The 12,946-nt window shown below is 34.8% G+C and overlaps 1 protein-coding gene across 1 annotated transcript in view; it reads right to left on the reverse strand.

Moving 5' to 3' along the window:
- RANBP9 (RAN binding protein 9) overlaps positions 1 to 12,946 on the reverse strand; it is a 41,220-nt gene that overhangs the window by 1,420 nt on the left and 26,854 nt on the right. Inside the window, exons 5-13 of the mRNA XM_039322670.1 lie at positions 11,110 to 11,132; positions 9,893 to 10,077; positions 7,906 to 8,018; positions 7,022 to 7,130; positions 5,644 to 5,834; positions 4,718 to 4,865; positions 3,569 to 3,690; positions 1,656 to 1,807; positions 218 to 329 (exon numbers count right to left, since the gene is read on the reverse strand). Of these exons, the coding sequence (XP_039178604.1) occupies positions 218 to 329; positions 1,656 to 1,807; positions 3,569 to 3,690; positions 4,718 to 4,865; positions 5,644 to 5,834; positions 7,022 to 7,130; positions 7,906 to 8,018; positions 9,893 to 10,077; positions 11,110 to 11,132 (1,155 nt within the window). The remainder of the gene's footprint in view (positions 1 to 217; positions 330 to 1,655; positions 1,808 to 3,568; positions 3,691 to 4,717; positions 4,866 to 5,643; positions 5,835 to 7,021; positions 7,131 to 7,905; positions 8,019 to 9,892; positions 10,078 to 11,109; positions 11,133 to 12,946) is intronic.

Raw genomic sequence — 12,946 nt, forward strand, 5'->3', positions numbered from 1 at the left:
CTGCTTACAAGCCTCTGCTTATTTGTAGATGATACATCATGGGTTTGATAATAAATGGCAGTCTCAATGGCGTATGGTACATTTATTTTTTTATAGCCATTCCTCTAAAAAAGTATCAGAAATTCCAGAATTTCCTTCAATAATCAAGTAATTGTGTTTTCTCTGTGTTTAATGTACCTTAACAAGTTTGTATGAAGAAGGAAACTAACAGACTTACCTAGTATTGCACTGTTGAGAACTGAACATACAGGCTCTCTCTGAATAGGATCCAACTGATTTCCAACTGGACTATTCCACGGATCAGAATATGCAAGTAAACTGAACGCATCCTGTTGAGAAAACAAATCTTAGAAATTAGTGGCGGGATAGCCATTTATTCTGGAAGCTTCAACTTAGATTACTGCATAAAGCAGGAGAATAGACTTCGTGACTTAAATGAGCCCTTCTGTCTATGATTGTATGAACTGTGTCATGACATTTACGTTGTTCTTCCTACTGAAATAAATTAAGACTATTTTCAGTATTACTTTTTACCTTACTCAGATCAAATTTAAATCCCTCACTGGATGCATCATAATATTTCCCAAAATGTACATTTGAACTATTTATACCCATTCCCTTTATTATCCCCAACAGATGTCACTTCTGTGTAATAATAATAGTTTCTAGTATTAAACCTCAATAAAGACTGGTGCTAGTTAAGAATAAAAAGAAGGCAAATATTTAATATCCTGCAACCGATCCTAATAGGACAACTGCATTCCCTTCAGTACAATTCAGTCTTCCCATCACTTACACAAAAGGAAAAGCCAGCATAATCTCATGCTATCTACATTTTAAGTACCAAGAGAAGAGAATTAACTTAGCTCAGTGTTGAACTGTGGAGATTTTGCGCTCTTTGAGCTTGGTTGTTTAATTGTAGACATTTCATTACCCAAGAAAGTAGAATCATCAGTATGAGTAAGTATGGGGTTTGCTCTCTGTTTATATAGCTTGCCTTGCCAGTTTTAGTGTGTGTGGGGGGGAGGGGGGGTAGTTTTCTCCTTGGTAATTCCTTGATTTCTGCTTGATTGTTTCCCTTAATTAATCCTTCTTTATCTGAATGTTAGCTGCTGGAGAGGATATGTTCTGGTCTTTTTGTTTCCTTCCTAGTGTTTTTTATTGTGTCTTTTGAATAGCATGTAAACGTGGTTTATTTCTATGGGTCTACTGATGGCTGATTTGTCTGAATGCCAAGCTTCCAGATATCCCTAACATTTCTGGATTTGGTTTGGTCTAGGATTGAAGAGAGACAATAAAAAAGCTAAGGAAGAAACAAAAAGACCAGAACACATCCTCTCTAGCAGCCAAAGACCCAGATAAACAGGGATACACACCAGTCAAGCAATCAAGCAAAATATAGTGTCCTAATCTAGGAACTACTGAGAAGAAAGCCACATCCCCATCAAAACTGGAAGGAAAAGTTACTATATATAAGTAGGGAGCAAACCCCATACTTACTCGTATTGATGATGTTACCTAATTGGCTAATGAAATGTCTCTGCAAGCAAACAACAATTTCCCTCTATTATACATCCCCTTACATTGTATAAATGGAGTAAAATCTAAACCTACCATATTATTAGCAATTTCTCTACAAAAGTGACATGACTTACTTTGAGCATTTTCTTGTTGGCTGAGTTTTTGCCACACTCCCTTCTTAGCTGTTCGCTCATAGCTTGTAATTCTCTGCCAAAGTGAATCATTCTTTCAATAGCTGCTTGGCTACCACCACATAGTTGGCGTCTTAACTGACTGGAATCCACCTCTAAGAATAACAAGGTAGTAATTAGATAATGATGAAACAATGCAGGTATGGGACATGTTATAATTTAAATCAGTATTTATATAGGTAGCTTATAATTATTCATATGATTGCTATAAATTATGATAACAATGATTCTTCTTGTTTTTTTCTCCTCTCTCTCTAACTAGCCAGCCATCTCAAGACAGTTAAAGAGTTACATGAAAAGTCCCCACTAACTGTATCCCCACAATGTAAATTAGTCTGGGTGACAGGTCTAAAAACATTCAGAGAGTTTGAGCTTCAGCTAGGGATTTGTCTGTGTCTCCCTAGTCCAGGGGTAGGCAACCTCGGCTCTTTTATGATTCATGGACTTCAACTGCCAGAATTCCTGAGTCAGCTATGGAAGTTGAAGTCCATGAATCATAAAAGAGCCGAGGTTGCCTACCCCTGCCCTAGTCCAAGTCCAAGACCTTCACCGCTATGTTACACCACCTTCACAGGAAACTTGCATGATATACCAACTGCAAAAATTTCAAGGGCACAAGTGCCCAGGGAAAAAAGTTTTTACTGCTTTTCTGAAATCACCAAGGAATACAAAACTAACCAATACTTTGAAAAAAAAAGTTCTGCGAAGCTGAGACTAAAGCCAAAAGCTGTGGCAATCTGAAGATCCTCCGCTTCTCTGGAATATACATCCCTGAAATTATTTTTGTGGTTTGGGGAGAGGAGAAGAGGTTAAGGAATAAAATAGCTTCCTTGAACCCAAACAAAAGCTTATGATATTAATTCTATCCCTTTATAAAAATAAAGAGAATCAGGGCAATTTTGAAAACCCTTCAGACAAAAAACCCCACAATTTTAAGCCTTTTATTAGGCTCATTTCAGTCCTTGTATGAGAAGTGCACATGACCTTTTTGTAGGTTGCAAATGTTGCTCTACAGTATAGTCTCTGAATACCTAAATGTCTGTTTCTGTTACAGCTTTGTACTATATCCCAACTCTTGACCTCTGAAAATTTAACTGATTAGTCACAGAATTATTTTCTGATATTTCTACAGATTAGGCTGTTTTGTATATTAAATAGTAAGATAAAGCATACAAAGAATTTAGGCAGTCACCAAAACTACTAAAATCCTACCTGCACATTATCCTGTTCTGTGGACTGTAATAGTCCATTTTCTAAAACATTTGTAGAGGGTGTACTGTAGCATCGTTCAGTCTGTGTTTTATTTAATCTCACATCAGCCATTTGCCAAGAAAATTATGTGGCAGATGCCAAGGCATGCTATTCAACACGGAATAATCAAATGATGGCATGAAGAAGCATATCGAGTAGCATCAAATTACTAAGCACAGCCTCCATTTTGAGCCCTTGCCTAATCAAATACAACACAAATGGAGCTTATCCTCATTTTAATAGTTTGATCCCATCAATATTATGTGGCATAACTGGAACTGACACAGGTAAGGTATCCAACAAAAATAATTCTAATTCAAAAATTTGAGATACTTAATATTTATGATGTATTCAGGGAAAGGTGGTTTGTACCCTCCAGGTATTTTAGACCTACTCTCATCTTTATGAACTTGGACAAAACACATATCTGGGGGACACCATGCTGTATCTATGAGGTATACTTTGCATAGAATATTTTCATGACAATGTTAAATATATAAACTGACACAAGAATTAAATGTCTTTATCATTTGGAAATCTTTTCAAATAACAGTAATAAAAAAACAATCCTTGCAAAGGTAGATAAGTAAAAAAAAATTGCAGACCCATTTCTGTGTCACATTCTTCCATTTCATGATCATGTTTAGAACTGCCATTTAAGAAACCATTAGATGATGTCTCTGCAACTCCATTAGAGTAATGATCTGTTTCCATGTCTACATCATTGCTGTGAACAAAGTAATGGATCATTTTTAGAATTAGATCTCATTTATAAATAGTCACACTGTAATCTACAACCTAGATGTAGCAACGTACCACCATTATTTTACTATATGTCCACAATACAATTAACTTCTGTTTTAGGCAGATAGTGTAACCCATGGATGGGGAATCCGCTGCCTCCATGTTTTGCTGAGCTATAGTTCCCAGCATCCTGCAGTTCTTGACTCTTTCACCACCCTAACAGAGCCTATGCTAGGGTAAGAGGGCCCTTTTCTTACCCTGTGCCAAGATAAGAGAGTCAATATGGAAAAATCAGACTCTCTTACAGCTCAACATGATGTTAAATGCATTCCAATAAAGTCCTAATAATGATGACCAAAGGCAGGACAAGAAACAACAGATGGAAACTAACCAAGGAGAGAAGCAACCTAGAACTAAGGAGAAACTTCCTGACCATTAAAACAATTAACCAGTGGAACAACCTGCCTCCAGAAACTGTGAATGCTCCAACACTGGAAGTTTTTAAGAAGAGACCGGACAGCCATTTGTCTGAAATGGTATAGGGTTTCCTGGCTGAGCAGGGGGTTGGACTAGATGACCTCCAAGGTCCCTTCCAACTCTATTATTATTGTTGTTGTTGTTAAATATACAAAATAGGCCTAGCTCTAAATTTTAGGGAGATCAAATCAAGCCATGGGCTTTCTTGCTGCTCTCCTTTGCAATCGGGAAGTTGACAGGCAGGCAGCCTACCCATGCATGATGGGGATTGGAGTTCTTTTCATAATATTTTTACCTATTAACATCGTCATATGTTGTCCTTGACATACACACATGAGAATTGATACCAAGCTACTATCAATCCATTTCTCAGTGGCAGCCCACTTCTCTCTCACCAGAGTGATAGAGGAATACTGGAATGAGGGTGAGAAGAACAAGGGAAGAGTGGAATACAGTACAATAAAGGAGAGCAGGAAAAAACCACAACAGGTAAGTGAAAAAAAATAGAACTAGACAGAATTACATTTATGTACCTGGAATAGTTGTTGATCTGTTGTGATCTTGTTACATTTATATTATTGAGTTCTGGTACATTTAAACTGGTAGACTGATGTTTACTGTGACAATATGACTGATGAACTTTGTTTGATATCACTCCATTACTGCAACTATTTTCAAAACCTAAAAAAAAAAGGTGAAGGAATCAAATAATGATTTGAATTAATAGAATGTGTTTTCTTACTTGATTATAATATATGTAACTCACGTAGCTTGCACACATTAACTAATATAAGCTACATGGACAAACCTATACTATAATCACATAAGTATACATCTTATGCATCAATATAAAAGTTAAGCTAATTTAAAATAAATCCTGATTCTTGCCTCAAAATACTTAGCAACCAATCCTGCTCAGAGGATAGTTCTCTCCCAGAATGCAGTACCATAAATAGCCTGTGTGGACAAACATGGTGTCAGGAGTACAGAAGAAACTTCCCTTCTGACTACTAGGTACACATGTCATGACAAGAGCTTCCAAGTGATCTTTATTCTCACAAAGAAGGCAACAGTAGCGGCTATAGCAGTTTGTTGAGTATGTCTTCTTTCTCTTTCTCCTCCTGCCCCATTTCTGATTTTTTTTTTCAAATTTGTGGATTATCAATTTTTATTAAATATTGTTGAAAACAAATGATGTCACACAAAGAAAGAACTCCTCTAAATTAGGTCATATTATGGAAACAGTTGATAAAAGTGCAACCTGCAGCGGGGACAAAGTATTACAAAACAGCTGGTAACCCATGAAGTAGATACTGGCCAAAAAAGGGTCAGTTTCTCCTATTCAACAATCCAGGCCAGGATGCACAACACAAACTATTCCATATGCTAAATGGCAAATGAGCCTAAACTCTGAAGATAAGGAAGTGGCATGTCGTCCTCTTCCTCCCGTCAAACTCACCAGAACAGTGCGTGCTACTTCCTTTGCCCGTTGATAGACTATGGATATTCATTCCATGGCTGGGGCTCATACTAGGACTACTAAATGATCGTGGACTAACAGGATAGCTATCTTGAGATTTTGGACTGTGACCTCCTAGACATCGTACTTCACTGTCTGTACCATTGACCATTTCTATAAACTGACGTACCCTGGAAAACACGAAGAGAAGTTATTTACGAAAATTAAACAATAATTTTAAAAAACAAGCTTATACTGTTAGCGGGGGCTAACTGCTACTTTATACAAATAGTAGCCAATTATGCATCTAATTAGACGTGCCTAAATTGATGTATTAAAATAATGAAATAATAAAGGAAGAAGTCTTCTTCCTCTCTCATAGAAGTCTGTACATTAGAGAATTAAGCGATAACAACATACATATCCAAAAATAAGTTCCATTCAATCAAATCAGTTTTGCTTGTTGGGTGAGTGGCTGTTACAAGGAGATTCTAGGCTTACCTTTTCACTGATAGGGATTTTTAAAAAAAAAATTTGACAACAAAAAAGTCTAAAAATGGTGGGACACAACTCTGCAGGTGAAACAATGAATTGCAGCATTGACGTTATCTACGAGCAATAGACATGCAGAAATCAAGACTCAAATAAATGAATGGTTATTGGCACCCTTCACAAATACTGGGTGCAAGGAGATTCTATCTTCATCGAATGATCTATTGTGGAATCAACGTAATCAGAAATGTTTTGTTTAAAATTTAATCTAGTTTTTTTTTTAATTGTTTTAATCCTGTTTTTAATTCTCATAATTTTTAATTTTGGGATTAAACCATAAGGAAAAGTTTGGAGCCATTATTTTATTATTCATTCAGTGAACATAACTACATAAATTCACAGATGATCAGTAAAGTAATTTATTTCTATAGGACAGTGATGGCGAAACGTTTAGAGACCGAGTGCCCAAATGCAACCCAAAACCCACTTATTTATCGCAAAGTGCCAGGGCTGCATCAGCATTGTGGTGTCCTCAGGTGGGGCCACTGGGTGGGTGTGGCTGCAGTGGTCAAAGCAGACTGGGTGAACGTGGCTGGGGCCAGTCCCTCATCATCTCCGGGGCATCCCCAGGGGAGCCAACGCTGCTTGCTCGCTCACTTCCTACCCTGTCACTTCCAAACGCCATGTGCTCGCAACTCTGGTGAACTCTGCTGGGGCAACAGTGCATGTGCCCACAGAGAGGGCTCTGAGTGCCGCCTCTGGCACCCGTGCCATAGGTTCGCCACCACTGCTATAGGAGCTTGAAAACCATAAAATGGATAGATATAGATTCCCCCAGACTAGGCAGCTATTTATTTATAAATATCTGCTTTACACAAAGACTCACTTCAAAGCAAATAAAAGATTAGGATTTCTTTCTAATAGACTTGGATACAACTGCTGTGTTGTTTCAATGGCCTCTCCCATTCTTCCTGCTAACACCAGTTTCTGAATTCCTGTTAGCAGAAACAAAAACACAAGTTTAAAAATGTACATTTCAGGACCAGTTTAAGCAACAATTGAATACTTTGGGATCTCTCTTCAGTCTTGGTAAGAGTCTGTATTTCTTTCTTTGTTATAACATTATTGATATATACCTTGGGCGCCACAAATCTTTCTAATCATATTTTACTAAAATTGATGAATTACATATAACTTTGATCAAATGACTAGGATCTAAAGTTAATTAAACTAAAAGGATTCAGACAATTGTTTATTTTTAATCTGCTTTAGTTCTAATACACTGTGTCAAAAATATATAAAATATTCAAGGTAGCTTTGAGCACAATTATAAGCTATATTTTTATCAGTATCTTAACAATGTATATAGACTGTTTTAAACTGCAAATTGATATTTAACTAATAATAAATTGTTTAAGCATTACTTTATTAGAAGTGTACTAAAGTGTACTAAGTGTACTACATATTATTGGGTTTTTTTATCAGTTTGTTTATTCAGCTGTTTTTATAAACACATAATATAAATGTAAAAAAATGAAATTAAGTAAATAACCATTATTTTTATTAGGTAACAAGCCAATCAATTTTTTGGTACATAATCAATTTCTGGCAAAACAAACTTATCATGTTTCTATTGATTATTCAGATATATAAAACAATGATCAATGAAATATAATATTTGAAATCCAAAGGCCACTTAAGAAGAAGCATTTTCAAATCTGAATATTTAAATTCTTTTAGACTTAACAACACAGCACTATTCAAGCTTACTTTGTCTATTTTTAATGGAAGCTAATTCTTCTAGTACAGTCTGGTCAGTAGATCTAGCAAATGCTTCTGCTGTTGCACAGTATCCATGATGTACCAAGTAAGATGAAACCATTCTGTAAAAGAAAGTTAATACAAAATATAGCATGGAGGCAGCTTTACCATTAGGCAATTTATTTACAAGTATCTCTTTTCCTTGAAGATTCACTTCAATACAAACTTTTTATCAGTAGGTTAGGTAAATTTACTCTGAATAAAAATGCTACATTTATTCTAATATACACTGTTAAAAATAAAATATATTATAAAATATAATGATATAAATAAGAATATAATGATATGTATTTACAAGTTATATATATTTAACTTTTCTCAATTTAAAATTGGATACATATGTATATTTAAATACACATGTACATTCAGTTCATTACCAGTGGGAACCAGTGGTAGGATTCAGCCAGTTCACACCAATTCGACAGAACCGGTAGCTAATTTTTTGTTGCCCAGGCCCAGAATGGACTTCCGGAAGCGGCATCCACACAGAGAACCGGTTGTTCACATATTTGAATCCCACCACTGGCTGGAACCTAATACTTTAAACAGAACATTCAAGAGTGCCAAAGATAACAAAGACTATCAAAATGGAATTACACACAATGGAGAAATCGTTTAGCATGGTGAGAGATGTGGTAGAAGCAGTAACATAGTGATGCACAACACATGTAATAACGTGCATGCAAAAAGTATCTTTGTCCTGGGCAAAGTAGTTTTGGATATTAAAGAGGAAAGTTTATCTGTATTCTGTATCCATCAAATTTATCCAAGTGTGTCCACATGACTGGTGATTCAAAAACATTAAATTACAAATGGCTTTAAAATGAAAAGTAGCAACAGTAGGTAAATGACATGTGTTAATTTAGCTTTCACTGAAAAAATATACATAATTTTCCATCCTCAATCAAGCAGAATCAAACCTGGAATATACTGTTCATAAAATAATTAAAAGAAAATAATTCTACTCCCATCAAATTACTAGAACAGTATCTTCTTAATCCACTTCAGTGCTGACAATTCACAATAACATGAAATACCCTATCATGACTGTGAAGAATCCATAATGACAGGATTGACAAACAGGGTTCTCTGCTTAATTTCCATGGTATGGTATGAATTAAGGCATGTACAGCTGGAATTAGTGATTAGTTCTAAATCAAGAATATGCTAATTATCCTCTCCAAGTACATGCTGCATACTGTATTGAAAATATCAGTATGAAGCATGCAAAGCTTAAAAGAGCAGCAATTAAATTAAAATGATTTTGCCAACTACATCTGCATTTTATAGATCACTTTTAAACTTGAAATTAGTGCGCATACAATAATTCTAACATTTTCAAGCACAAAAATGATTTAAGATGTTCTCATAAAATAGATCTTTTAAATTAGATGCACTACGTAGAACAAGTTGAGACCAGAAATCAATGCAGCCACCACCAAGTTACAGTAATCAGATAATGAGAGTTGTGCAATGCTTCAGATATGAAGATGGGAAAAGTGTTTTGAAAGGAGTATGTATGCATGTGTGTACACACATGTGTGTATGTGAGATGTACCATCTGTCTAAGACTTTTTAAAACAATAATGTCTTTTTTCCAGGCTCACATGGCTGCCCTCACAGCATCCCTGGAAAAATATTTTAAAAACTCCCTTCAAATCCAAAGTGCTGCACAGCCCTACCACATACAAAAAAAAAAAAAAAAGGTTAACATTTATTGAAAGGAGTTAAATGCATGGTTTTTACATGGAGATAAACTACATCAGATAAAATTACCCTCTCAGGAATAAAAATTATATTTGCATGTCTTATTTCACTGCACAAATGTACAAGAAATACAGAACAAGATTTGTAGGACCGAAATAGATCAGTTTTAAAATCTCCCAAATTTGAATAGGAATTTAAACAGACACTCATTATAATCTTCAAATCATACTTTTGGATCATCGTCTGCCATTCTCCTTCCCGATCTCCTATAGGGAATCTGTCAATCTGAGCCTGAGTTTTGGTTCTCCATTCACGCATATAATCTTCAATGTCAAATACAAATGGATGTTGTCCAAAATTAGCATCCACTACTTCTCCAGGTGTTTGAAGTCCAACTGTGGGGTATAGATTTGGCTGCAAGAGATAATTACAATATAAAATGTAATTGTACAAAACACAAATAAATTGAAATTAGCATTAAAACCACATAATTAAGTTAATATTTTTTGCATGCTCCACCAACAGAAAAAATAATTAAGTAGTTAATGTTTGAGTTTCAAGGCTATTTAAGAAATCCTCAGGAGGAAAAATTTCACTCAGTGAAACTTGCAGAGTTCTTGCCAATCAGGATAGGCAATAAGAGACTTAATAATCTTATGAACTGAATGATCTAGGTTTTAAAAAGTCTGAAGCAGGCCTGTGTCTCCAAGAATAAAAAAATTATAAAAACAAAAAAAAACAATTTTTGTAATGAACATGTTGATAAAACAAACACTCTTAAATAACGTATTGCTTTTTGGGGGGGGGGTATCTTTTGGGGGGGTTAATATGATGGGCAATGTTTTTCAAATCTACCAGAACAAAAAACTTAAAATCAATACATTCTCATAACATGATGTAGATATTATAACACCATTTCTCAACCTGGCTGTCCTCTAAAAGTGGGGACTTTGCATAATGAATAGCAATATTAGTGCTGAGAATTTGGGAAATAGAAGTCCATTCATCTTGAGGGAATTCAGACTGGGGAAGGACAGAATTGGTATTAATCTAGTGCAATACTTTTACTTCATTACTGTGCATAAAATCTAGCCATTCCTGTTGTCAGTGCTTCTTTTTATATGTATGAATATGCCAGAAACCTAATCAGAGACCTTCTATATGCAATGGATGTGTTCTACTGCTAAACTTAAAATTCTACATTTAAAATCCTTTAAATAAAGCATCAAAAGTTAGAAATACGTAACTCCAAACGGTAATCATAATTCCTTAGAATCTTCTGCCATTATTATAAACGAATGCTTATTAAGTAATTTGGATATTTTTAAAATGAACTTTGCTCTTATAATTTTTTAAAAATAGAACTAACTGAAAAATGCATGTTATGTAAGCAAGGAAAATGCTCTTTGGGCACAAATATTTTATACTTTAATACAATGATCTTACCGGCAAGTCTGTAAAAGCAATACCTGTAATCAAGAAATATTTAATTAAAATCTGAGCTGTCACAGTCAACACAAGTCATGCTTTAATGCTCTTGTAGTTAAAATACATCTCCAGACGAGAGAAAATATAAACAGCTATTCACTTCTTTTTTGCTAGAAAATAAATTTATACAGGCAAGACATCCAATAGCAACCACATTTACATTATTTATATAATTATATTTGAAGAAGGCCAGAAAGCACAGGATTGTCAAAGTATTTATCAAGCACCAATTTACCAAGTAAAATTTTTATTTTCAGCTTAATGAAAAGCTATTTGAGAAGCTACTTTTTCAGTTTACTCATATGAATCATACTTCCATCATTATGTATCTAACTGCAAAGGATTACTATTCTTTACTTGCTTGTTTGTTTATCAAATTGGAATGGCGACCACCTTTGCAAAGAAACTTACTCGGGGCAGCATACTATAGTGCAATAAAACAGATATAAAACAACTGTTACCTAAAACCAGTGCTTTTTTTCAAAAAAAAAAAAAAAAAAAAAGGTGCCAGAACTCAGACACGTCATACAACCCGCCTTGCCTACCCTACAAGGTTCCATCCCAAAAAGGTGCCGGAACTCCGTTCTGGGCGTTCTATGAGAAAAAAAGCCCTGCCTAAAATCATTAAAATAATTATTAAAGAATATTAAAAACTATAATAGTTCTGTATAAAAACAGAACTAAAGAAGAAAAGTAATAGACAGAGGGATATGAATAATAGTGGAGTTCGTCCATCTCCTGAGGTATCTGACCTGCTGGTATAACCAGGTCTTAACTATTATTATACCACATATATTATTCAAATTTTCAAAGTAATTGCAATAAACCTAACCTAGTACATTTCTCCAATGCTTACTTTGTCCAGGTTTAAACAAATACCGTATTATTTAAATGTTACATGATGTTATGATTAACAAATGCTTTGTTACCAAATTCAGTAGTAAAATAACCACTGTCTCTTATGTAGCATTCCAGCTACTAAAGTTTTCTGCTACTGCAGAAATGTAATTCTCATGTGGCAAGTTATTTTAGTGTTATCAAGTCAGACAGGAAGGACAAATACGTAAAGGCAACTCTCTTCTCTTTCTAATACAATGGTGCTTAAATGTTTTAGATTTTCAATATTTCTGTACAAATATGACATAAAATGTGACTGCTCCACACAATTCTTAGAACTGAATAAAACGAATCCAATTAAACATATGAGTCAAAAATATTATTGTTCATTTTTATTAAGGAAATGATCCAAAGCTATATAATTTTATATGAGCCTCTAGGATAATCAGCTCATTTGAAGGGGAAAATAAAGTCAGGTTGTTCAATCAATGGGATGATAAAAAAAAAAGTTTTGTGTGTGTATGACGGGAAGAGTGTCCTGCCTTATTTAAAGAACAGTATTTTGGGTATTCAAAATCTGATCTTCACAACACAGGTATATAGAAATGTATCATGGCTCAAACAAAGAAGATTTCTAAGGACATCCAAAAATCAGTTGTTAATGCTTCCCTAGGCTGGAAATGTTATTAAATTATTTCCAGAGAAAGCAGATTGTTTATATATGGAGGAAATTCTCCAGGAGGTCTCAAAGAACAGCAGGGTAATAACTTAACAAACTAAAGGACTCTCTTGCATTGGCAAATGTCAATGTTTATGAGATCACCATCAGGAAAACACTGAACAATAGTTTGCATGGCAGGATTGCAAGGAGAAAGCCACTACTTTTCATCAACATGGAAACAAAAATCTTAGCCAAATTGTGTATTGAAATCTCTTTCTCTTTTCTCTATTGATCCTA

Source organism: Crotalus tigris, unplaced genomic scaffold, assembly GCF_016545835.1.
Source record: "Crotalus tigris isolate CLP2741 ecotype Arizona unplaced genomic scaffold, ASM1654583v1 scf7180000024119.3904262, whole genome shotgun sequence".
Classification (NCBI taxonomy): domain Eukaryota; kingdom Metazoa; phylum Chordata; class Lepidosauria; order Squamata; family Viperidae; genus Crotalus; species Crotalus tigris.